The following is a 27,525-nucleotide window of genomic DNA, read 5'->3' as shown; positions in this document are numbered from 1 at the left end:
GGAGGAGGTGAAGAAAAGTGGCTGATAGGATGGCTTAACTTATGAAAGTAATTAAAATACCAGCAGTATACAGGGAACTCTCAGGAGAGCCGTCTGGAATAGATGAGTGATAAACAGAGTTCTTCCTGTCTTGTTCCTGGTGCACTTGTGGTATGTACCACAGTTTGTCACATACTTCCTAGAGTGTCAGCTCCTTGAAGGCAGGAACTATAGCTTATCATATCTTTAGAACCCTCCCTAATATGTGGTACAAAGCTAGGTACGTGCTGAGCATTCATTAAGTTGCCTTGATTTAGGATTTAGAATTGCCTGTTGCTGTTAGTTGCCATTGAGTCGATTCTGACTCGCGGAGACTGCACGTGTACAGGGTAGAGCTGTGCTCCATAGGATTTTCAGGGCTGTGACCTTCCAGAGCCTATTGCCAGGCCTGTCTTTTGAGGTGTCTCTGGGTGGGCCTAACATCACACAAATCTTTCAGCATATTCCCAAATTAATACATTCAATGCGTATTGTTACCGGGCACTGTTTGGACACTAGGGATGCTGTACCTGTGAACCATTGCCATCAAGTTGATCCCAAGTCAAAGCATCTGTGTAGGACAGAGTAGAACTGCCCTGTAGGGCTCCCATGGGTGGCTGGTGGATTCAAACTGCTGAACTGCCAGCCTTTTGGTTATTTAGCAGGCAAGCTCTTAACCACTGCACCACCAGGGCTCCTTGAATAATGTGGTGAATCACAGTTCACTGGCTAGTCTGCTGCCCTCTGCAGGCAGAGCACGTGCACTCTGGTTTACCACATCCCTCCTTGGCCCGCACCACTCATTTTGTTACACACCTGCTCTAAAGGTTCTGGAGACTAATTGTTTTCTCTAAGGAAAAATCCTTTGTAATTATTTAAAATCACAGTAGGCCTCTCTTCCCTCCCTCCCGTTCTCCTTCTTTCCTTCCTTTTCTCCATCCTTCTCCCTTCCTTCTTTGAGCAGTATGGTGGAAACAGCATGGGCTTTGAAGTCAGGAGACACCTGGCCGACTGGCTTGTGTGATCTGGGGCAGCTTACTTAACTTTGCCAAGTCTCAAGTTCCTTGTTTGTAAATTGTGAACAATAATATAATAGTAGTAGTGGTACCCCCAATCACAGGGTGCGGGATCTTGAAAACCCCCATAATAGGACCACTAGCTGTTAAGGATCTTGAGACCTTAAAGGGGAAGTGCGAGAAGAAGAGCTGAGGTCAGAGATAGACCTGTGACTGCCCTCATAAATACTTTCATATCTCCTAAAATAAAAGAAAGCGCACACACAATAACATGTAGACGTATTAAATTAGTAGTATGAATTATCTATATTCTGCTATTAATTTCTATTTACTGTACTTGACTTGCCAGAAGCTTACAGAGCTGTTTCATGAGGAGTTTGAACAGTCTCTTTGTAAATTTGTTTCACTATTTTTGTAGATAACAGACATTCCAAGTGGCCTGTTTGTTCCTGTGTCTGGTTTTCATCCAAATGTGTAGTTTCTGTCTCATTCAAGACCTTCTAAGTGCCAAACATCTGGGTGCTGCCTCCCACTTGCCCAGTCCCTTTGAGACACAGAGTAGTTTGAATGTTTGGTATTAAAAAGCTTTGCCTGACCCTGCTTAAACGACCCAGCCTTCTGTCAGCTGCTCTGATATCCAGGTCTCATCCTTCGTCAGGTCCACCAGTATACACCCCTAAGGCCTTGATTTACTCTCCCATGTCTTTTCTCTCTCTCAAGGCATAATCGTAAAATCCCTTGCTCTGCTATTTGCTTTATCTCCCTTAGTGCTCTCTCGTTCTAATTATCTCTAGTCAAAGTACCTTGCCGTTCACGTATCCCAAAACTCAGATCTTCAAAATAGTTTAAAAGGTATCTAGAAGCAATTTTCCATATAGTTGTATTTCCCCTCCTTATAAGGGAACCCTCACAGGGTGAATTCTTTTCAGAGAAAATGGTGATATTGTTGAAATTAATGGTATACAGTTACTTCAGTAGTTAACAAACAAGCACATAGATAATATTCATTGTTTATATTGTTGAACCTTTAGGACAAAAATAGGCTAAGCAGTACTGTAAGGACAAAAGAGATAAATGAAGACATTGCGAAGAATTCATGAGATTTCACTGTTATAAATTCACAAGCCATTAGTATCCTTTGAGAAGACCTTAAATAATACACTCCCCAAAATTCACCTACAGAGGTGGCCTCCTGGCAGCTCTCCGCTTTCTTGCGTAACTATTCCAAGAAGTCTAAAATAGTCCTCCTAAATCCCAGGAAAGTCCTTCTGAACAGAAGGAGAAGCTTAAGTGGAAATCTTCATAAAAACCTGCATTCTTGTAACCTGAGTGAGTTTATCTTGGCATGTGTCTCTACTCAGATTCCAGTTAGAGGCTCTCACCATTATGGCAGGATTACTATCCCTCGTTTCCTGAGTGGTTATGGGGTTAAATGCTAGTAAAGCACCCAGCATAACAGAGTGCCTGGCGGGTAGGAGGTGTTCACAAAATACCAGTTCCCTTCTTCTTCCGTTTTAACGGTGTGCTTGCTTGCTTTCAGGATTTGAATATGGCTTTGCCCATTATTGAAAATTATAAGGATCAGTTGTTGGCAATTGGAGAGGTAAGCTCCCATTGGCTGATCATGACTTCTAATCCAGATAAAAATAATCTTTAGTTCAGCACTGGTGATTACAGTTGTCTTGAGTAACTGTTACCATTCAGCTGAGTGATAGCTTACTGATACACTCTCAGTGAGCAGAAGAGCTTGGGGGTAAAACAATAGAAAGTCTCACCACAGGCTTATCTTAATGGGGGAAAACCACCTTAATAGCGTTTCTATATGCAGTCAGTTCTCATTATTTGTGGTAGTTTGTTCTATAAAATTTCCACGAGTACTGAATTAGTGAGTACTGAACCATTGCCCCTGGGGGAACGTAGAGTTTTCTGTGGTTATGTTTCTATACAACACAGTAATGCAAATACAGAAAATACTGGGAAAAAATTAAAGGTTAAACATTTAAAGTTTTTGAGAATATTCCATGAAAACTTACTTCTGACGGAGCTGCAGGAAGTGTGATGGAGCACTGTGCTGGGCAGTCGACCCTCTTGTCCTTGGCTTGCCCCACGAAACCAAGGGAGAGGTTGGTGGAGTGTTGAGAACCTGCCCTTCCACATAGCCCTTTTCCTGTGTAACACTGAGCAGCGATTTTTTTAATTCCTCTGCAGCCTCCTGATCTGCAGAACCTGTCTTGTCTGCAAGGTTAACATTTTTTATGCCATTCCATTTTGAAACCTGCATGCCAGCCAGCACCAGCTGGGAGGGTTTAAGCTTCTTCGCTTTCAGCCTCACAGCTGTGCTGCCCACTGTACCACTTTTATTGGTTTTCATTGCCTGAGTCTGCGGATTTAGCTGCTTTTCCGTAACTTCTTGTTCCATTTACTTGATGTTCCACAGCATCTGCACGGTAGTCATCACTGTAGTGCTTTCAGGGCCGCAGGTACAGATCAGCCGATTTCTTCTTCCTTTTCCCGAATGGTACCAAATTGTTGATTCGTTAACACGGGACTCACCCCAGCAACACTGAGACTCATGCATAAACAAAGCTTATCTCGTGTGTATTTTCTCCAAGGCACGTCACAGCCTTCTTGTGCTTAGGAAGGCTGGACAACAATTCGGCACTATGCTGGGGGCCCTTTTAAACAGAGAAATCAACAAAAAGCATAAAAATGCAAAACACATGGCATTAAATAGACTGTGAAAAGGACAGTCGCTCACAGTGTGAGAGCTGAAGCAGAAAGGCCAAGGTCACCTCGTTCCACCTCAGCTGGGAACGTGCTCCAACGACCCAGGCCTCCACTGTTCTATGCGTGACCGCGAAGCGCTTTGAGTATTGATTTTGGGTCACCGATAAATTTCAGCGCGTATGCAAATTTGCAAATACAGAACCTGTGAATAAGGAGGACTGACTATGCTTTTTATTCTTTTGTTTGAATATGTGTTCTCTCTCATTAAAATAGTATATGTGGCTTTTTTTAAATTAGAAACACACTTTAAATAGACCACCAGTTGCCAACCAGTTGCTCTTGAGTTGGTTCCCACTCCTGGCGCCCCCTTGTGTACAGGGTACAACTGCACCCCACAGGGTTTTTAAAGCTGTGACCCCTTCAGAAACAGATTGCCAGGCCTTTCTTCAAGACGCCTGTGGGTAGGTTTGAACTGCTTGCCTTTTGGGTTGAGCGCTTAACTGTCTGCACCACCCAGGGACTTCTTTAAATAGACTAGAGTTTGTAATTAAGGAACTTTTTTTTTAAGTAGTTGTGAACTATTTTCATCACTTGGTGATAAATTCTGTTTCTAATTAAAGATAAGAATAACACTTAGACCCAGAATACAGATTATGATGTAACAGTGCACGCCAAAATATTACCAAGGGAGGCAGTTATCTTTAATCTGTGCTGGCCCATACGTGACCACATGCAGCTGGTGAGCACCAGTGTGGCCGTTGTGACTCACATGGCAGATTTCAAAGACTTAGTAAACAGGATTTATATATGTATAACTTATAAGTTTATATTGATTAAATATTGAAATAATATTTTGCATATACAGTATTAAATGAAATATATTATCAATTTCACTTGTTGTCAAATGTTTTTGATGTGGCTACTAGGAAATGTAAAGTTATATATGTGGCTCACATATTTTTATTGTTAGCACTGATCTATGGCATGTCTTTTGGGTTTTTATTTTTTTCCCCATTATAGGTCGGGCTCGACTTCTCCCCACGATTTGCCAGCACTGACGAACAGAAAGAAGAACAAAAAGAAGTCCTAATCAGACAGGTCCAATTAGCCAAAAGACTAAATTTACCTCTGTAGGTTAATTCATCATCTTTCTGTGTTAATAACTATAGAGGAAATTAAGTAATGATCAGAGAGACCCTCCTGAAATGGAACCCTGCATTTCTTTTTCTCCGAATTACATGCAGAAAACAAAAATAACAGTGAAACCTGTGAGAGCCAGAACTTGTTGGGACTGCCTTGTTTTTCCAGGTCTCCCAAGTTTTCCGCCTTTGACGGGGTGCAGTATTACTACTTTTCTATGGCTCCCTATTAGTGGAAAATATTTGAGTTTTCTTTCCCTGAGAGGTTTCCACCTTACACAGGTTCTGGCTTTCGCAGGTTTTACTGTAATATTTTCAGACCCAAGTACTTAAACATGGGAGAAAGATGTGGCAGTTGGCTTCCGCAGAGACTTACAGCCTGGGAAACCCTGTGGGATCGGTATGAGTTGGGATCCACCGGACAGCAGCGGGTTAAGTACTTAATTGGAATTTTTTGGTTTTAAATAGAAATGTTCACTCACGATCAGCTGGAAGACCCACCATCAACCTCTTACGGGAGCAAGGTATTCGGATTCCTGAGCAACGTGCCTGGTGCTTAAAGTATGACAGTCCCGGTCCGCGTTCTCCTAGAGCAGCCAGGTTTTAATTTGGTTTCTTAAAGGAAAGGGAACAGGACGAGGGTGGGGGTTGGGAATCAGCCGAGATGATTTTGCAAGTCAGCTTGCTCTTTACAAGGTTTTCGGCATGGCTAAGATAGGTGTCAAGCTCGCAGAGAACAAATGAAAAATTGGATCAAGTTATGTTCCTTAATTAAAAATTTAGCAGCTCACATTTCTTAATCAGCTGAACCAGCTGGTTCACGAGCGAGAGGACAGTACAGGGCAAAGAAGGGCAGTAACAGAGTGGCATTGGATCACTGTGCATGTTTTCTGGTTGCTGCTTCAGAAAATAGTATCATGTAGATTGTGGCCCTCATACATAAAATGCGCTTCGATCTTCCTAAAGTAAAACTATATCTTACTATTTCTGAAGTAAAAAATATACCTTATATAGCATTATTTTCAAGCTGTTTTAAGTGCCACCCACAGTAAGAAGTGTACTTTATTTTGAGACTCCGTATTTACACATAAAAAAACTGACAAAGGTTTAACAAATGTGTATATACATATGTGTGTGTTTATATATATATGTGTACACACACGTACACACTGTGGCTGTGACCCACAAAACTGATTTCATAACTCGCTTGTGGCCATAATGCGCTAATGATCACACCTACCATTTGAAAACAGCTGTCAGATAATGACGGAAATGTAAATGCTTACGAGTAGAAAGCATCGTTCGTGTCAGTGATGAGAGCTAAGCCCAGCTGGAGTAGCTGAAAGCAGGATTTTATACAGGCTGAGCAGCATAAAGAGGAGGTTTTGTGACGCCATCTCTGACTTCTGAATTTGTGAGGCATTTAGCTCTCCAGTTTTTCTTGCATTAGAATTTCTGTTAGAAAGATCCATTTGCGTGCTTAAGAATCTCTTCTTAGGAAGAATAATTTGACAGCTCACAAATCCTGGAAAAGATTTGATGGTACATGAAGTTTAAATAGTTGCTTAAAAGTTTGTTTTTCAATTTTCTTTAGTAATTTCATTCTGAAGATTAAGAATTGACTGTGTTAATGTTTAGTCTGCTGTTTGGGTACTCTACAACTGTCTGCCTTTTGGAAGCCGTAGGCCCTCGTCTTTACATCACAGTAGCCAGCATTGACCTAAAAGCTCTGACCTTTGTTGTTCAGTTTAATTAATGAGAAAGCCTCCTGTTAAGAAACCACAGAGGACCTCTCTGACTGATCTTTCGTTTCTGGGAGGCGCTGACAGGGTGCTGCTGCATGCCTTTGACGGCCGGCCATCTGTGGCCATGGAAGGAGTCAGAGCTGGGTACTTCTTCTCAATCCCTCCGTCCGTCGTAAGAAGTGGACAGGTGAATTCTTTCTTTAAACCCCTCTGACATTTTGTGAAATCACTTTTTTTCCTGTTTTTCTAAGCCATTCTACTGCATGTGTAGTCATCACTCTTTTGTGGCTTTCCTTTGCATCTCCCCGGTGACCAGTAATGTTAAGTATCTTTTCATGGGCTTGTTGACCACCTGTACATCCACACCTCCTCTTTGGTGATTCCCATTCAGATCTTTTGCTTCTTTTTTAATTTGGTTGTTTTCTTATTGTTGAGTTGGCAGAATTCTTTATATATTCTGGATGCAAGTCCTTTTTCTGCTATGTTTTACACATTTTCTCCAAGTTTTTCATTTTCATAATGGTATCTTTCAAAGAGCATAAGTTTTTAATTTTGATAAACTTCAGTTTATCCTTTTTTTTTTTTTTTTAAGGTTTGTGCTTTTGGTGTTGTAGCCAAAAAAATTTGCCTAACCCAAGGTCACAAAGATTTTATCTTTTTTTCCTAGAAGCTTCGTAGCTTGAGGTTTTATTTTTAGCTCTATGATCCATTTTAAATGATATGAGTTATGAGTCAGGATTCTTTTAATTTTTAGGCGTTCCCAGTTATCTAGTTTCTCTTCTGCGTAGTTAGTGGTGTTTGTATACTGTTGTTGCTACGTATAGGGCTCCTAGCGTTGTTAGGGTTCTTTTTATTTTTTGCCCATAAATGTCCAGTTCCAGCACCATTTGTTGAAAAGACTGTTCTTTCTACCTTGAATTACTTTAGCGCTTTTTTGAAAATAAATTAGCAACATATGGGGAAGGGGATCTATTTCTAGCTTTTTTATTCTGTCCATTGACGTATAGATCTGTCCTTAGGCCAATGTCACAATGTCATGATTACTGTGGATTTATAGTAAGTCTTGAAGCCAGGTAGTATGTGTCTTCCAACTTGGTTGTTTTCATAAATAGTTTGGCTATTCTAGATCCGTTGCTTTTCCATTAAATACCGGAATCAGCCTGATGATTTCTTTTTTAAAAAGTCAGCTGGGACTTTGATTGGGATTACACTGAATCTCTAGATCAATATAGGGAGCACTGGCATGAACACAGTGTATTTCTTTATTTATTTAGATTTTCTTTGATCTCTCATCATTTTACTGTAGTTTTCGGCATACAAAACTTACACATATTTGGATAAATTTATCCCTTAGTGTCTCATATTGATGATGCTGTTGTAAATGGTACCTTTTTTTTAAATTTCAGTTACCAACTATCCGTTGCTAGCATATGGAAATAAAATTGATTGTATATATTGAACTTTGTATCGAGCAACTTTGCTAAGCTCATTTATTCCAGCAGAGTTTAGTAGATTATTTAGGATTTTTTTACATAGACTATCGTGTCATCTATGAATAAAAACAGTCTTACTTTTGCCTTTACAGTAAGTGTGCCCGTTATTTGTCTTTCTTGCCTTATTGTACAATCCCAAATACAGTGTTGCTTTTGGTTTCTGTGATTCTCTGTAGTTTTTTCGTTACCAGTTTCATTGATTTCACTTCTTTATTATTTCACTCCTTCTGCTTGTCTTGAATTTAACATGATGTTCTTATTTTATCTTTATTTCTCATGTTTTAAACTTAACAGCTATTTTTTTTTCCTCCAAGAAGCAGAAACTCGTGAAACTGTTGCCTCTGACTTCTATGTGCTTAGAAACAGATTCACCTGCACTAGGACCAGAAAGACAGGTAGATGGTTTTGTAGTTTCTGCATTATTTAGATTGTGTCTTTAATTTACCTACTTCCACTTTAGCTGTGTTTCTCATTTAGTGTGAATGCAGTGGAATCCTATTTTAATGCTAGGTTGAGGGATTACTTTTATTTCGGGTTTTTTCTAAATATACTTGCTTTAAATTTAATGTGGAACATGTCCTTATTTACATAATAATGACAGCCAGACCAATATAGTAAAAATTACAGTGTCTACTGTCAGAAAAATCTGGGCTTAAATCCTGTCTTTGCAACCTAGTAGCTATGTGATTTTAGACAAGTTACTTAATATCTCTGAAACTATTTCTTCATTTATAAAATGTGGGCAGAATAATAAAGGATTCCAGTGAGGACTAAATGAAGGAACATATGTGAAAGTGCCTAGCAGTGTCTGGTATACAGCAGGTGCTCAATAAATATTCATTTTTCTCTTTTAATGAGCCATGTTATAATGAGGTTCTGTTTCTTTCTGTAGAAATATTTATATAGTCATAGGTTTATTTATGTGATCTTTACTATAGTATCTCATTTTGTTGTTAGAGCCCATGAAAACTCATTTTAAATTTCATACTGTTTTATACTGATAGTTTTATGCTATAATTTTCTGAAAGGAAGCTACAGGGTCTGCTTTATTTATGCAGTTCCTGTTAGAGTAACCTGCCAACGTGTGGCTTAGCAAGCACTACCCGTCAAACCTGTGTCTCCAGGCCTGCCCCGTTCGGAAGACTGGCATCCGAGTCTGGGAGGCTTGGGGACAGTGGTGACATGATTGTTAATAAACTGTGATTATTTAAGAAGGCAGTGTGAATTTTGCTAGTTAATGTCCAGTTAGTTACATATTTTTTAAAATCTGTGCTTATAAGAATATAAAAACAATAGCTCAAAGGTAGAAACAACCTACATGCCGATTAACAGACAAATGGATCAACAAAACGTGGTGCATACGTATAATGGAATACAGCTCAGAATACCTAGTGAGAGAACTGAAGCCTTGATACCTGTTACAGTATGGACGGAGCTTTAAGACATATGCCGAGTGGAGTAAGTCCATCACAAAAGGGCAAATTTTATATGACCTCGTTTACAGAACAAGACAAGAACAGGCTAGTGCACAGAGCCAGAGTTTCTCCGTGGTTACCAGGGGTAGGAGAGGATAGAGTTTCCATTCTTAAGTGGCAGAATCACATTGACTAAGGGTAGGATTGCACAGTCGATTAATGTAATTGCTGTCAGTAACTTGTACACCTATAAAAAGTTGAATTGGCGAAAGTTGTGTGATAGATATATTTACAACAATGATAGAAAAAGAAAAGAGTAGCTGCTGCCGTTGCTTATGTACAACCAAAGCATAGGATTTGGTTCCTTGGTTTGGAGGTTTAGGGTCATGGTTTCATGGGACATCTCAGTTAATTGGCCTAATAACATGTTTAGTGCTTCTGTTCTATCTCCTAGTTCGTTGCGTAGTGCCTGGGGTCTTAAACGTTTACAAGCGGCCATCATCAAAAATTGATCTCTATTTGCCTGGAACAACAGAGGAAGAAGGAGAGTCAGGAATAGGAGAGGATATGGAATGTGTGGCTAATTGCCTCCATGAACAACTGCCTCCTTTGCCGTGAGACCAGAAGCAGATGGTACCCAGCTACCATTGCTGAACATTTGATCAAAGATTCTGTAGAATAATCCTGATCAAAAGGTGGAAAATGCAGAACATAATTCCAAATTCTCATGGATTGTAGGCTTTCTGGAGCCATGAATGGCAGATTAAACTCTGAAACTATAGCCCTGAGATAATCTTTAATCCTTAAAGCAAAAATATCCCCTGAAGTCATCTTAAAACTGAGCGATAGTTTCGCTTAACTAGTAAAAAAGATCTGCCTTGAGCCTTATGCTCTTTTAAGAACCATCTATATGGTATCAAATTGGCAACAGCAACTTGAAAGATTAGATAGGAACCTTAGGGGCCCTTGAGTGTTGGCTAGTGAGAGAGGAACAACTCAGAAAAGACCGATGAGGATGGTTGCACAATTTGAAGAATGTAATCGACGTCCCTAAATGGTACACATAGAAACTTGAATTGGTGTATGTTTTGCTGTGTATATTCTCAACAACAACAAAATAAATAAATAAAATTATATTAAAAAAAAGAAAGAAAAAATACTGTCAATTATACTATGACCTGCCAAAAACCAAGTACATAATCTGTTTAGTCTTTCAGACACACGGTGGCGTTTCTTGAATCAAAGTGTAATATATCTGTGAGGTGTAGAGGCCAAGGTGCAAGCAGTGACCTTTTTAAGCACTCACTTTTTAAGCGCTCACTTCAGCCCAAAACCAAAGGGCCGTTCATCCCTCAGCCAGGCAGCTTGCCGAGTGTTCACTGTTGCAGCCTGCCTCGTGTGTTGGGTCGCGGGAACTCAGCTGCTAAAACCCCAGTGTTCTTTTCAGGAAGATCAGATCCTTATAATCAGTGTTGCAGCCACAGCTTAAGCTAAAGCACAGGGGCTCCTCCCTCTGTAGACACCCACCTCCCCCGATTAAAAGAGAAAAAAAAAAAAAAGAGCTCCTCAGTTGTTTTTGTGTGGTTAATTGCAGTCGAGTTGATTCTGACTCAGGGCAACTCCGTGTATCGCAGAGTAGAACTGCCCCATAGGTTTTCTTGGGTGTAATCTTAATGGAAGCAAATCACCAGGCCTGTTTTCCACGTTACCAGTGGGTGGATTTGAGCTGCCAACCTCTAAGTTAGCCGTCAGGTGCAAACCGTTTGTGCCACGTGGCTAAAAAGTATCATTTATTCAATAAATCGTTACACGGGTGTTAGGCTTGACTTAGTGTCTGCTTTGTTCTGTTCCAGGTGAGGAATGAACCTGGGAACATTACCGTTTCAGCGGAATACGTTGCCCAGGTGAAAGGGATCTCAGTGGAAGAAGTTACAGAAGTGACCACACGGAACGCATTGAAGCTCTTCCCCAAGCTTCGGCAGCTGCTTCAGAAATAAAACCATCCGTTACGAAACGAGATCGACCACGAGGGGCGGCATTCGAAGGGCAAAAGGCCTGATTAAGGATCTGAACTGAAGAAGCCATTTTATAGAGATAGAGGAGATCATAATTTTAGAGAAATGTTTTCTCTTAGCTCAGATCCTGGAACCCTGGGTTCTCCTTCTAGCTGCTTTCAGGAAACGGAGTCCTGGCGGGAGCCAAGGAAGCACTGCTGCTTCCAGTCTTCCCATGAAAGAGAACCGCTCACAGCTGAGACCCTTCCTCCAGGGAGGGGCGGCCCCCACAGTGAGAGATAAGCACTACAGGGATGGGGGGGCGCAGGCCACCGCTTGACCCTTCACCCCCCGTTTTACTTCCCACGTGATTTATCCAGTGGAGGGAGAGGGTCTAGTTTTATACATCAGAGATCTTCTGTTTTCTAGGTTTCTAAAACTGAACTTTTAGTACTTTGATATCTTTCTTTTCAAGAGAAAAATATCAAAGTTTTCATATTGACCTTAGTTTAGATTTCTGAGGGCCAGTGTTTGTGCCATCACCGTGAAATACCAAACTCGAAGTCCCAGTGAGTAAGCTGACCTTAAGTCCCAGTCTGAATTTTGTCCGATTCTTAATGTAATTGACTTCATTAAAGAAAATATGACTTTTTTATGTGCAGTAATATTTCATATTTTAAGCTTAAAAAATGTTATGTATAGTTAGCCAGGTATTGTGCTCCATACCAAAGCCTGGGTATTAATTTTGTTAAAGTATATAAATAGCAAATGCTGGAAAAAATACTTGTCATAGGAAAAAAAAAAAAAAAACTTCCTAAAAAGTATAGATTTTACATAGTAGATCTTCAAAAACGAATTCATTTATAGAGGAATGAAAGCTGGTGCTAGGGCAGATTGTCCAAACCGGATTAGACTAGTTGGAAGATGGAGTAGGGTGCTTTGTGAGGTACTTAACCAGGTACTTAACCCCCATCAGCGTGGTTGTCGGCGATGTTTCCACGTTAAACGAGGGGTTACCTAAAACTGAACTTCTGAGCTCTCTGTCAGCTCCATGCTTTCTTTCCCTGTACCCTGCCCCTTCTGCCCACATTCTCTTTCAGAAACTCTTCCCTTTAAATCCTTTAAGATCATCTTAAATGCCATCACCTCGCCTGGTCACGCTCTAAGCTGTTTAACACTTCCTTCATTTATTCCTCCATTAATTCATTTCATTTATTCTACAAACAGTTTTGGAGCCCCTCTTACAGGCTGCCCGCTATTCTAGGTCCACAGATTATAAAGAGGAGTAAGACATGGCCTTTGCCCTCAGTTAGCTCACAGCTTAATAGAGGAGCTGGTTGTCGTTGTTAGGTGTCATCGTTGTTATGCCTGAGCCATTGTTGTCCCTACTGTGTCAGTCTGTCTCACTGGGGCCCTGCCTCTTTTTCGCTGACCCTCTACCAAGCATGATGTCCTTCTCCAGGGACTGGTTCCTGCTGATGCCATGTCCAAAATACGTGAGAATAGTGGGCAAAAGATTCCAGACCAATGTGAGAAGTGCTGTGATAAGAACAAAGCGCCGTAGGGTCGTCTGAAGGCACATCGCACTCCTGTCAACCTTGTGCGTTTTCTCACTTAGAGATTACCGGCCGTTTGAGAGCAGACCAATGTTTTGTTTTTGCAGCTGCTCTGAGGACTGATACAAAGTTTGTAGTATCATAAGATCGCATATATTTTTTTAATAAGTGCACGGAGGCAGCAATTGTAACTGACTGCAGCTGAGAAGTCAAAATTCTGTCTCCGCCTACTCTTCGGGATGGATAGAGGGTATTATATACCTTTTCAACGTTTTTTGAGATGCGAATTTTTCTCCAGTAGCCGTAAATGTACTAAATACTGTTCAGAGATTTCCCAGTGTTGAACCTTTCTCCAAAATCAGAATAAACTCTTCTTCATTTGGAAAAATATATTTTTTCATTCTGTTATAACATCTCTCACCCTCAGATGAAAGACAAGAAGGACTTTTATATTTCCCTGAGCATATGATGCTTCCTTACAAAAGGAAACGTTTCTTATTCCAGCCCTTGGCTTTTCTTATTTTGGTAAGAATTGGATGAAATTGTATCATTCGTTAAATGGAAAATTAAGAAAAGCTGGAATGAGCGCTTCCCTTTAGTTATTAGACGCCCAGAGTTAACTTCTCTCCTCAGCTGCTTGCGCCCTACCCTTGCTCACTGCCTCCCCATCAGAACCCTCCTGCTTTGCTGTTGTGGGTTTCCGTTCCTTTCCCCAGATCCCTTCTGAACTTCTAAACTAAACTGGACGAAGAGTCCTGTTTGCACACAGGTGAGCTCCACTCGTACCTCAGAGATGAATTTCTTTCTCCGCCCTTTCTTTCCTTCTGTGCTTCTGACCAAATACTTGGAAGCAGCAATGTGAAATGACATTTCATTTACAGGATGTGAGTAACTTAAAAGGGTTTCCAGAAGTGGTTCTATGCTTGCTAGAGCTTGGCTTTTCGACCATAAGCATAGCTCACCATCCGTTTTAAATTAAATCAGAGTCTGTGCTAATGATTGCAAAGTCAGTCAAGAAGGTGGAATGGAAAGAGAAAATTCAGGAATGACTCATGTTACAGGTTTATCCCCGGGCTCTCAGTTGTCTAGCTGCTGAAACAGAAATACCACAAGTGGGCAACTTTAACCAACATTCACTTCCTCACAGTGTAGGAGAATAGAAGTCCAAATTCCCGGTGCCACCTCTAGGGGAAGGTCCTTGTCTCTTCTGAGCTTCTGCTCTTGGGTGATCTTCAGGTGGCTTGGCATCTGCCTTCTCCCATCCCTGCTTCTCTCCCTTGCTTATTTAATCTCTTCGAATGAATTGACTCAAGAACACCCTACAGTAATCCTGCCTCATTAACATAACAAAGAAAGGATTATAACCACAGGCATGGGGGTTAGGATTTACAACACCTGTTTTTAGGGGGACACAAGTCAATTCATAACAGGCTCCAAGTAACACATTCTAACAGATTCCGTACTCCGCTTTTGGCTAATTCCAGGACAAGCATATCTCCAAAGAAGGTGACTTCTTTGTTGAGCATCCCTGTATTTCATGAACAGTCTGAGTGGTATTTATACCTTCGCTATTAAAAGTTTTTTAAAAGTGGTACAAATAGCTCCTCATTTTGAATTTAGTAGTTTTAATAGAGTAGATCTAAAGATCCCTGTATAGCGTGTGGAGCTGACGGTGTCAGAAGTCTAATTTCTTCTGTATGGGACTTCTCTGTGAATTACTTCTGAGGTTCAAGAAATGTAAATACTTTGTATAAATTCTATGGCTGGTGTATGAGCCATTTAGGCTTATAGTCCCCTGACTTCTGTTCTAGTGCTCTTGCCCAGGTGTCACAGTACTTCCCAGTCTGATACCTAAGTTGACTTAAGTGACATCTCTCAAAAACCGACCTAAGGGTACTGCAAATCAAGAACTCTGAGTTTGGGGCTGGCTTCTGAGTGAATAGGGAAGCAGTAGGAAAGCGTGTGGATCCTGAAGTTCGTGTGGACGGACACCTGACAGGTTTTGGCTCTCCAGCATCTAAATTCCTTCCTTTGGAGAGTCCCTCATGAAGCGGAGCCTGCATCCCCCTACAGATGTGGAAAACGCCAGGCATCACTTTTCAGCATGCCCGTAATCAGGGAGCAGACAATATGACGTACCCCAAATTTCGAGTGAAGATGGGGACATGAAGAAGCCAGGACGGAGCTGACTCCATGCTGCCGAGGTGGACAATGCAGCAGTGACTTGAGCGGCTGTGTTCAGGGTCCAGCCGAGAAGGGGTGCCAGGGTTAACTGCAGGCTCTGTTCCTAGTGGCTGTGGCCGGGGAGTCATTCAGTGGCCTGAGTTGGGTTATCCAGCCCTCCTTCAGTAAATTCTTTTCTAATCAAATTAGCCAAATGTACTTTCTGTTGCTTATATCCTTAAGAACCCAAATTGATGAGAAAACTGGTACTGTGGAGTAGTTGTCACCAAGAGACACCCAGGGAAATGAAGAGAGGAAGGAAAGAAGAGAAGGAAATCAGGGACCAGGTTATATGGCATGGACAGGCCTCCAACCAGCAAAATTCCAGTTAAAAGGACGGAGACACTGGCAGCCCATAGTAGATGGTGACCAAACGTGTGAAAACATTTGACAAAGGCATTCTTATGGCAGGAAGGGTATGTGTTGATTTTTGAGCAGCCCAAAGAGTACCCTGCAATGACATTTTTCATCTTTTTGTCCGTTTTTCCAATATTTGGATCCCCCACCTTATGAGGAAGAGCCCGTCTTCACTGTAGAAACTGAAAATGTCAAATAACTTCCTGTGACGGCTAGTTTTATGTGTCAACTTGGCTGGGCTAGTTGTTCAGTTAAACGCTAGTCTAGATGGTGGCGTTAGATGCTGTCAAGTCAATTCCGACTCATAGCGACCCTGCGTACAACGGAATGAAACACTGCCCCGTCCTGCGCCATCCTCACGATTGTTACACTCGAGCCCATTGTTGCAGCCACTGTGTCAATCCATCTTGTTGATTTTCCTCTTTTTTGCTGACCCTCCACTTTACCAAGCATGATGTCCGTCTCCAGGGACTGCTCCCTCCTGATAACATGTCCAAAGTACCTCAGACGAAGTCTTGGCAATACTTGTTTCTAATGAGCATTCTGGCTGTACGTCTTCCGGGACAGATTTGTTTGTTCTTCCGGCAGTCTATGCTATATTCAACACTGTGATTCAAAGGCATCAATTTTTCTTCGGTCTTCCTTATTCATTGTCCAGCTTTTGCATGCATATAAGGCGATTGAAAATACGGCTGGGGTCAGGCACACCTTAGTCCTCAAAGTGACATCTTTGTTTTTTAACACTTTGCGGTGCAATTGATTACTTTTGTGTGGCCTTTCTAGCTGTGGTCTTGTAACCATCACCCAGGTGATCGGGCAGGACTGTGTGGTAGGGTAATTGTGGCCCACAATTGTGGCCACCAATTGTGGTCAGCTTTGCCTTAAAAGAGAGCCAATTCTAGAGCAGAGGAGGATCCTACAACCACCAAGGAAGAACAGCCAGGAGCGAAGAACACATCCTTGGGACCTGGGACGCCTGTGCTGAGAAGCTCCGGGGAGCAGGAGATGGAGAGAGCGAGAGCAAGGTGGAACCCTGAAGACAATGAGAAGCAGTGGTAGGAGAGCCCCAGAAGCAGAGACCCGGCGGCAGGAGACAGCACGGTGGGCTTCCCAGCCCACAGAGAGACCTGAGTGCCTTTGGGGAGAAGCCTAGGCACAGGGAGAGGCATGCCTGCGAGCATGGCTGGGAAGAAGCTGTCCTGATAAAAGCACTGTACCCTGAATGTTCCTGAGGCGAGTTGTAACTGTTACTTCCCTAATAACCCCCATAATTGTGAGTATGGTCTGTGTTCTGTGTGGCCATTACAGTGAATTATCAAACCCGGCAGAGAAGTAGAGAGTGCTGTGTGAGGGACGGTTGGTGTCAGAATTAGTAAAGATGACGGAGAGAGGAGGTTTATTTGGCTTCCACCTCATAGGAGTCAGCCTTGTGCTGTTGATCTTGGCTCTCTTCCCCCTTGTAGGGTTGGAAGAAGTAAGACCCTGCCCCCAAGCCATGTTTACATGCTTTAAAGAGGTCTTTTGCAGCGGATTTGCGCAATGCAATACATTGTTTGATTTCTTGACTGCTGCTTCCATGGGAGTTGATTGTGGATCCAAGTAAAATGAAATCCTTGACAACTTCAATCTTTTCTCCGTTTATCATATGATGTAGCATATGGTTAAGGACTTATTAATCCTTTAGCATATGAGAACTAGACTTACTGGTCCACTTGTGAGGATTTTTGTTTTCTTTATGTTGATATGTAATCCGTACTAAAGGCTGTAGTCTTTGATCTTCATCAGTAAGTGCTTCAAGTCCTCATCACTTTCAGCAAGCAAGGTTGTGTCATCTGCATAATGCAGGTTGTGAAAGAGTCCTCCTCCAATCCTGATGCCCCATTCTTCTTCATACAGTCCAGCTTTTCAGGTTATTTGCTCAGCATACAAATTGCATAGGTATGGTGAAAGGATACAACCCTGAAGCACACCTTTCCTGACTTTAAACCAATCAGTATCCCCTTGTTCTGTCTGAACAACTGCCTCTTGATCTCTGTAAAGGTTCCTCATGAGCACAATTACGTGTTCTGGAATTCCCATTCTTCCCAATGTTATCTATAATTTGTTTTGATCCACACAGTCGAATGCCTTTGCATAGTCAATAAAACACAGGTAAATATCCTTCTGGTCTTCTCTGCTTTCAGCCAGAATCCATCTGACATCAGCAATGATATCCCTGGTTCCACGTCCTCTTCTGAAACCGGCCTGAATTTCTGGCAGGTCCCTGTCGATGCACTGCTGCAGCTGCTTTTGAATGATCTGCAGCAAAACTTTACTTGTCTGTGGTATTAATGATATTGTCTGGTAATTTCCACATTCTCTTGGATCACCTTTCTTTGGAATAGCATATGGATCTCTTCCAGTCAGTTGGCCAAATTTCTTGACATAGATGAGTGAATGCTTCCAGCATTGCATCCATTTGTCAAAACATCTCAGTTCGTATTCTTTCGGTTCCTGGAGCCTTGTTTTATACCAGTTCCTTTGGTGCAGCACCATCAGCTCTCAATCATACGCTACCTCCTGAAATGGTACAATGACTCTGTGTATTCCTTCCATCCTCTTCTGATGCTTCCTGCATCTAGGTGCTACTGTGCAAGTATTCTGTAGATGTGGTTAGTGTCTACAATCAGTTCATTTTAAGTAAAGGAGATTACCCTTCATAGCCTGATCCAATCAGCCGGGTGCCTAAAGAGTAAAAAACAGGTTCCCCGAAGAAGCAATTTTGCCATGAGACTGCAGGGTTAATTCCTGCCAAGTTGCTGGCCTGCCAGCTTCCTCTACAAATTTCAAATTTGCCAGCTCCACGATCACTAATTCCTTAAAATCAATCTCTATCTCTGTATATACGTACATACATATATAAACACTTATGTGTATTTATAGGTACACATATTTTTGTATGTATATGTAAATTTGTGTGTGTGTGTTTGGATGCTGCAAACGGTTAAGCATTAGGCTGCCAATCAAAACGTTGGTAGTTTGACTACGATGAGATTCCATCTCACTCCAGCAAGGCTGGCATTAATCCAAAAAACACAAAATAATAAATGTTGGAGAGGCTGCGTAGAGATTGGAACTCTCATACACTGCTGGTGGGAATGTAAAATGGCACAACCACTTTGGAAATCCATCTGGCGTTATCTTAAACAGTTAGAAATAGAACTACCATACAACCCAGAAATCCCACTCCTCGGAATATACCCTAGAGATACAAGAGCCTTCACACAAACAGATATATGCACACCCATGTTTATTGCAGCTCTGTTTACAATAGCAAAAAGTTGGAAGCAACCAAGGTGTCCATCTACGGATGAATGGGTAAATAAATTGTGGTATATTCACACAATGGAATACTACGCATCGATAAAGAACAGTGACGAATCTGTGAAACATTTCATAACATGGAGGAACCTGGAAGGCATTATGCTGAGTGAAATTAGTCAGAGGCAAAAGGACAAATATTGTATAAGACCACTATTATAAGATCTTAAGAAATAGTATAAACTGAGAAGAACACATACTTTTGTGGTTACGGGGGGGAAGGGAGGAAAGGAGGGTGGGAGAGGGTTTTTTACTGATTAGTTAGTAGATAAGAACTACTTTAGGTGAAGGGAAGGACAATACTCAATACACGGAAGGTCAGCTCAAATGGACTGGACCAAAAGCAAAGAAGTTCCTGGGATAAACTGAATGCTTCAGAGGTCAGCGGAGCAAGGGCGGGGGTTTGGGGACCATGGTTTAAGGGGACTTCTAAGTCAATTGGCAAAATAATTCTATTATGAAAACATTCTGCATCCCACTTTGAAATGTGGCGTCTGGGGTCTTAAATGCTAACAAGCGGCCATCTAAGATGCATCAAGTGGTCTCAACCCACCTGGATCAAAGGAGAATGAAGAACACCAAGGTCAAACGATAACTATGAGCCCAAGAGACAGAAAGAGCCACATCAGCCAGAGACTTACATCATCCTGAGACCAGAAGAACTAGTTGGTGCCCGGCCACAACCGATGACTGCCCTGACAGGGAGCACAGCAGAGAACCCCTGAGGGAGCAGGAGATCAGTGGGATGCAGACCCCAAATTCTCACAAAAAGACCATACTTAATGGTCTGACTGAGACTAGAGGAATCCCGGCGGTCATGGTCCCCAAACCTTCTGTTGGCCCAGGACAGGAACCATCCCCGAAGACAACTCATCAGACATGGAAGGGACTGGACAGTGGGTAGGAGAGAGATGCTAAAGAAGAGTGAGCTACTTGTTATCAGGTGGACACTTGAGACTGTGTTGGCAGTTCCCGTCTGGAGGGAGGATAGGAGGGTAGAGAGGGTTGGAAGCTGGCAAAATTGTCACAAAAGGAGAGACTGGAAGGGCTGACTCATTATGGGGAGAGAAAGTGGGAGTATGGAGTAAGGTGTATATAAACTTATATGTGACAGACTGACTTGATTTGTAAACGTTCACTTGAAGCTCAATAAAAATTAAAAAAAAAAAAAGGTTAGTAGTTTGAACCCATCCAGAGGTGCCTGTGAAGAAAGGCCAGGTGATCTGCTTCCTAAAAGTCACTGCTATGAAAGCCCCATGGAGTGTAGTTCTACTCTCAAAGACATGGTGTTGCCGTAAGTTGGAATCATTAAACAGCAGCTGGTAGTGTTGTTGTTAGGTGCTGTCAAGTCAGCTCTGACTCATCGCAACCCTACGTACAACAGAACCAAACACTGCCAGATGCTGCGCCGTTGTCACAACCCTTATGCTGGAGCCCGTTGTTGCAGCCACTGTATCAGTCCATCTCCTTAAGGGTCTTCCTCTTTTTCGCTGACCCTCTACCAAGCACGATGTAGAGTGTTAGAGTATTACATATCTGTGTGTATATACAACGAGCTGAAAGATTGGCAGTTCGAACCCACCCGGAGGTGCCTCAGAAGACAGGCTTGGCGATCTGCTTCCAAAAGGTCACAGCCTTGAAAACCCTATGGAGCAGTTCTATTGTGCACACATGGGTTCATCATGCATCTGACATTGACACCATAGCAACTAATAATGACATATATATAAATAGTCCCTGTTGGTTCCGTTTCTCTAAAGAACCCTGACTGTACTCTTCTTTCCCAGCTTTTGTTACAACTATGTGACCTAAGTTCCACCAATCAGATGCACCCACCCCAAACTTTGAATCAGAAGCCAGGGATGTAAAGGAACGGGCTGTGGTGACTTCAGGCTGGTGGGCCTGGTGGCGGCTGTACTGTTTCAGAGGCAACGGTGGCCTTGATTCTGGTGGCAGAATCCTGTGTCCAAAGGCAGTGAGTCTTCATGGAACCAGCCTTGTGGCCTCATTTTGGGCATTGTTTCTAGATCTGTGGCCCACATACCTGATTCTCTGGCACTCTTTGAGATTTTGTGAGCTACCCAATATGTTTAGTAAATTCCTTTTCTGCTTAATTTAGTCAAAGTTGGTTTCCGTTTCTTGCAGCTAAGAACTATGACTGCTGTAGTAGCTATCCGTCCACACAATTCCACCATCTCCAAATCCCAAACCCTCTCCTCTTCACTCCCGTGGCTCCTGTTGATTTTGTGACTTCTTTCCCTTTTGGAAGTCTCCTTGAAGTCCATTTTTGCCCTAATTCCCTGATTTTAAAGTGTTAGGATGGGGAAGAAGCACACTGAGTTTGCTGGGATTCCCTTAATGACAACTGCAGAGCTGGCCTGGAGCTGCTAGCTCCAGGGATGGTTATGCCTTGCAATTCATCAATGGTCTCAATTCACTGCCTACTTAATAGTCCTTTTATTATAAAAGGCGTCTTCTCGGAAGGGAAGCCAGGAATTAATTTGGCCAGAAAGAATTTACCCTTTGGAATCAGACAAAAGGTCAAGACTGTGAAGTATCCCACACAAAACGATCCTAGGGGAAATTCTCCTCATCCCCAAAATTCGCAGCAGATCTCCATTCAGCCCCATTTCCCAAGGCTCCTCTTTGGACTTGTGGTATCTCACATAGCTACCCTCACCACCACAATACAGCTTATCAATGCAAAACCGTCACCAAACAGAAGTTTCCTGGACTGATAAACAAGTATTATCAGGGAAAGTTTTTGAAGTCAGTAGCTTACTGTACATGCCAAACATCTTCATCTGCTTCCTCTAACTTTCTTGTCTTGGGCCCAACTGCAGCCTTTTATTATTAACTGAAGTTAAGGAGTCAGAAAATATTGAAATATATGAAATCCTTGATGACATATATAGCAAATTTCTCACAATTCCTCCAGAGTGCCAGGTAGCCCTGCTAATCTTAGTTAAATCAATCCTGGAGCCTATCAAGTCTTCTCTGTGATTTCCCAAGCTACCACGTCTTCCCTGTGATTTCCCAAGCTACCAAGGCTTCCTTGTGGATTTCCCAAGCTACCCTGCTAAAGCTGAGGACAATGGGCCATGTGTGAAAACCCCTCTACTCCCTTCTGGTTCTTGAGTGCATGGGTAAGGCCAGAGTCTAACAGATCCAAACCAATGGAATTCAGAGAGCTAAAAACAGAATCATGGCCACTGGCCTGGGTCCTCCAGACACCAGAGAATCCCAGTAAGGTAAAGGGTCATTTTGGAGGACAGCTTCTAGGTCATGGTATATTTGATATGCATCAGGGAGCAGTTGACGTCATTGCTGTTCTAATACAATGCCAACCCTTTTACAGCCTCTGATGAGCCCATACTAGCTCATAAAACCCATTGCTGTGGAGTCCATTCCAACTCTTAGCCACCCTATAGGACAGAGCAGAACTGCCCCATAGGGTTTTCAAGGAGCAGCTGGTGGATTTGAACTGCTGACCATTTGGTTAGCAGCCATAGCTCTTAACCACTGCACCACCAGGGCTCCTTGTATTAGCTCATACAAGAGATGAAAATTGGGATGGCAGAGGTGGGGGTGTACAGGTAGAGTATAACCTGAGGTTAAAGGTAAAACAGGACGTGTAGAACAGGGAGGAATGTTTCATAACTGCGCCCAAGATACCCAGTAATTTTTGGGTTACACATCTGGAAGGGCTGTCTAAAGTTCACCCTATCTACTCCAATATCTCTAGGAAAATGAAATCAAAATTATCCCGTCTGCTCTGATGTATCTGCCTTAACCCAAAAAACCTTCATAGAGCAATAGTCTCCAAAACAGATGTTGTTATTAGGTGCCCTCGAGTTGGTTCTGACTCATAGCGACCCTATGCACAACAGAACCAACCACTGCCACGTCCTGCACCATCCTTACAATCGTTGTTGTGCTTGAGCTCATTGTTGCTGCCACTGTGTTAATCCACCACGTTGAGGGTTTTCCTCTTTTCTGCTAACCCTGTACTCTGCCAAGCATGATGTCCTTCTCTAGGGACTGATCCCTCCTGACAACATGTCCAAAGTATGTAAGATGCAGTCTTGCCATCCTTGCTTTTAAGGCGCATTGTGATTGTACTTCCTCCAAGACAGACTTGATCGTTCTTTTACCAGTCCGTGGTATATTCAACATTCTTCTCCAATACCACAAGTGAAAGGTGTCAGTTCTTCTTTGATCTTCCTTATTCATTGTCCGGATTTCACATGCATGTGATGCGATGGAAAATATCATGGCTTAGGTCAGGTGCACCTTAGTCTTCAAGGTGACATCCCTGCTTTTCAACACTGTAAAGAGGTCCTTTGCAGCAGATTTACCCAATGCAATGCATCATTTGATTTCCTGACTGCTGCTTCCATGGTTCTTGATTGTGGATCCAAGTAAATGAAATCCTTGACAACTTCAGTCTTTTCTCCATTTATCATGATGTTGCTCATTGGTCCAGTCGTGAAGATTTTTGTTTTCCTCATGTTGAGGTGCAAGCCATACTGAAGGCTGTGGTCTTTGATCTTCATTAGTAAGTGCTTCAAGTCCTTTTCACTTTCAGCAAGCTAGGTTGTGTCATGTGCATAATGCAGGTTGCTAATGAGCACTCCTCCAATCCTGATGCCCCATTCTTCTTCATATAGTCCAGCTTCTTGGATTATTTGTTCAGCATACGGATTGAATAGGTATGGTGAAAGGATACAACCCTGACGCACACCCTTCCTGACTTTACACCAATCAGCATCCCCTTGTTCTGTCCGAACAACTTCCTCTTGATCTATGTACAGGTTCCTCATGAGCACAATTAAGTGTTCTGGAATTCCCATTCTTCGCAATGTTATCCATAATTTTTTATGATCCACACAGTTGAATGCCTTTGCCTAGTCAATAAAACACAGGTAAACATCCTTCTGGTATTCTCTGCTTTTAGCCAGAATCCATCTGACATCAGCAACGGTAACCCTGGTTCCACATCCTCTTCTGAAACCGTCCTGAATTTTTGGCAGTTCCCTGTCGAAATACTGCTGCAGCCATTTTTGAATGATCTTCAGCAAAATTTTGTTTGTGTGTGATATTAATGATATTGTTCTATAATTTCTGCATTTGGTTGGATCACCTTTCTTGGGAATAGGCATAAATATGGATCTCTTCCAGTCAGTTGGCCAGGAAGCTGCCTTCCATATTTCTTGGCATAGATGAGTGAGTACCTCCAGCACTGTATCTGTTTGTTGAAACATCTCAGTTGATATTCAGTCAATTCCTGGAGCCTTGTTTTTTCGCCAATACCTTCAGAGCAGCTTGGACTTCTTCTTTCAGTACCATCAGTTCCTGATCATATGCTGCCTCTTGAAATGGTTGAATATCAACCAATTCTCTTTGGTATAATGACTCTCTAAGTGTATTCCTTCCGTCTTCTTTTGATGCTCCCCGCGTCGTTTAATATCTTCACCATAGAATCCTTCACTATTGCAACCCTAGTCTTGCATTTTTTCTTCAGTTCTTTCAGCTTGAGAAATGCCAAGTGTGTTCTTCCCTCTTGGTTTTCTATCTCCAGTTCTTTGCTCCAAAAACCAAAAAAAAAAAAACAAACCCAGTGCCATTGAGTCAATTCCGACTCATAGCGACCCTACACATGTCATTATAATACTTTACTTTGCCTTCTCGAGCTGCCCTTTGAAATCTTCTGTTCAGTTCTTTTACTTCATCATTTCCTCCTTTTGCTTTAGCTCCTTGACATTCATGAGCAAGTTTCAGAGTCTCCTCTGACATTCACCTTGGTCTTTCTTTCTTTCCTGTCTTTTCAATGACCTCTTGCTTTCTTCATGTATGATGTCCGTGATGTCATTCCGTAGCTTGTCTGATCTTTAGTTACTAGTGTTCAATGCATCAAATCTAGTCTTCAGATGGTCTCTAAATTCAGGTGGGATATACTCAAGGTCATAACTTTGGCTCTCGTGGACTTACTCTGATTTTCTTCAGTTTCAGCTTGAACTTGCACATGAGTAGTTGATGGTGTGTTCCACAGTCGGCCCCTGGCTTTGTTCTGACTGATGATATTGAGCTTTTCCATCGTGTCTTTCCACAGATGTAGTCAATTTGATTCTTGTGTGTTCCATCTGGCAAGGTTCATGTGCATAGTCACCGTTTATGTCAATGAAAGAAGGTATTTGCGATGAAGAACCGGTTGGTCTTGCAAAATTCTATCAATTGATCTCAGACATTTTTTCTCTCACTAAGACCATATTTCCCAACTACCGATCCTTCTTCCGTTTCCAACTTTCGCGTTCCAATCGCCAGTAATTATCAATGCATCTTGATTGCATGTTCGATGAATTTCAGACTGCGGCAGCTGATAAAAATCTTCAATTTCTTCATCTTTGGCCCTAGTGGTTGGTGCGTACATTTAAATAATAGTCGTATTAACTGGTCTTCCTTGTAGGCGTATGGATATTATCCTATCACTGACAGCCTTGTACTTCAGGATAGATCTTGAAACGTTCTTCTTGACGATGAATGCAACACCATTCCTCTTCAAGTTGTCATTCCCAGCATAGTAGACTGTATGATTGTCCTATTCAAAATGGCCAATACCAGTCCATTTCAGCTCACTAATGCCTAGGATGTCAAAGTTTATGTGTTCCATTTCATTTTTGATGACTTCCAATTTTCCTAGATTCATACTTCATATATCCCAGGTTCTGATTATTAATGGATGTTTGCAGCTGTTTCTTCTCATTCTGAGTCTTGCCACATCAGCAAATGAAGGTCCTGAAAGCTTTACTCCATCCACGTCTTTAAGGCCGACTCTACTTTGAGGAGGCAGCTCTTCCCCAGTCATCTTTTGAGTGCCTTCCAACCTGGGGGGCTCATCTTCCAGCACTATATCAGACAATGTTCTCCGCTATTCATAAGGTTTTCACTGGCTAATGCTTTTCAGAAGTAGACTGCTGGATCCTCCCCCTATCCTGTCTTAGTCTGGAAGCTCAGCTGAAACCTGTCCTCCATGAGTGACCCTCCTGATGGCATAGCTTCCAGAATCACAGCAACATGCAAGCCCCCACAGTAAGACAAACTGACAGACCCGTGGGGACCAAAAACAGATAGGCAACCTTATTAAACCAACCAGTGCATTTTGTTACATGATTGTGTGAAGAGCTGACGTATTATCTCTTCCTAAAGCTATCAAAGGACAGTTTTTAGGGAATCTGGGAAATTGGCAGGGAAGAGGGACTTATTTTATCCTAAGGAAAAATATTTTTATCTAGAAATTTGTGGGGTAATGATGCTGTAAAGATTCCTATTTACATTTCCACATTATGACTATGACCCCAATACCACCCAGCTTGTTTTCTCCTTTTTCAAAATGGGCAACTGAGAGCTTAACATAACTAAGGCCATGATAAACCTGTAAGCTGTTCTTCCTCTGCCTGCCTCCTCACATACCTCTGTTAATGACTTTGTTCTTTATTTTAAACTGATGCAAATAACCTTTTGTTCTGTCCAACTACCTGTGGCATACAACCCCCCACAGGAAAGTTGGAGCCCAGGTATCAGATATGTATGTCTTTAGCCTAATAAAGAAATGTCTGGCAGGGGACTACAAAGACACTTGTAACCCTTGTGAGATTCTGAAACAGGTTGCTCAGCCATATTGAAAACCCCAGTCAACACCCCTTCCCCCCTCCTTTGTCTTGCTAACCACAAGCTTGTTTTGAGGAGGAAGTCGCAGCAGGTAGTGGCTCTGTCCACTGACTAGCCATTGTTACACCTTGGAGCATGCACAGATTGAAATCACATCCTTCAACTGACCACCCCCCCCCAAATGTAGGCATGGGAGGGCTAAAGGTGGAAAATTCCGGGTACCAAACCCAACCCCCAGGCGCCATTGGAAACAAAAAGCTCCCCAGCCCCCTTAGTCAGTGAGCACGTGGCTTTAAGGTCACTAGACCCCATGCACCCCTTGTATGCGCAGACAATAAACCTGCCACTTTCTGTTTCCGTAGCAATCAGTGTCCGTCTTTTTTCGATCGGTTAATAAGACAGGACAAGAACCCAAGTGGCATTCGGTTACAATTCTATATAAGCTCTAATGTAAAACTGATCTTTGGGACTCCTTAGAGACAGCCTGTGTTGCTGCTGGGTGCCCGCTGGTGTACGCAGCTCCTTAATAAACTTTCTCCCTCTTCTGACTTGGAATACGTTTCATTGGCTCGACTGCTCCAGGGCACGGACCCTAATCAGGTAACGTGGCTGACACATGGAGATGCTACCTTTGCTGCTGTAATCAAAGGAGATTAGACGTGTTTGTTCACCGTAATCATAAGAACAGTGACAAAATAAGTAAAGGATGGAAGCAAATGAGATTTTTTAAATTTCTGCCAAGTTATTGAGCCAAATCTTCATTTTCTAACAGGCAAAAAGAATTCTGAGGAGAAAAGGGCTCTGGAGAGACGGA

The 27,525-nt window shown here is 42.3% G+C and overlaps 1 protein-coding gene across 7 annotated transcripts in view; it reads left to right on the top strand.

Annotated features, from left to right (window-relative positions):
• The window catches only part of TATDN3 (TatD DNase domain containing 3), a 31,960-nt gene extending 13,620 nt beyond the window's left edge, over positions 1-18,340 (top strand). The window contains exons 5-10 of one of the 7 annotated variants that reach the window (XM_023541638.2): positions 2,575-2,637; positions 4,782-4,891; positions 5,369-5,424; positions 6,720-6,832; positions 8,453-8,533; positions 11,407-18,322. In XM_023541638.2, the coding sequence (XP_023397406.1) occupies positions 2,575-2,637; positions 4,782-4,891; positions 5,369-5,424; positions 6,720-6,832; positions 8,453-8,533; positions 11,407-11,550 (567 nt within the window). In that variant the 3' untranslated portion in view covers positions 11,551-18,322. Of the gene's footprint in view, positions 1-2,574; positions 2,638-4,781; positions 4,892-5,368; positions 5,425-6,719; positions 6,833-8,452; positions 8,534-11,406 lie in introns of all 7 variants that reach the window. The other 6 variants (XM_023541639.2, XM_064276924.1, XM_010601754.3 and 3 more) reach the window with 6 other exon arrangements.
• Positions 18,341-27,525: the final 9,185 nt, after the last annotated feature.

Source organism: Loxodonta africana, chromosome 25 (genome assembly GCF_030014295.1).
Source record: "Loxodonta africana isolate mLoxAfr1 chromosome 25, mLoxAfr1.hap2, whole genome shotgun sequence".
Lineage (NCBI taxonomy): Eukaryota > Metazoa > Chordata > Mammalia > Proboscidea > Elephantidae > Loxodonta > Loxodonta africana.
This window is presented reverse-complemented; position numbering and strand designations above follow the sequence as displayed.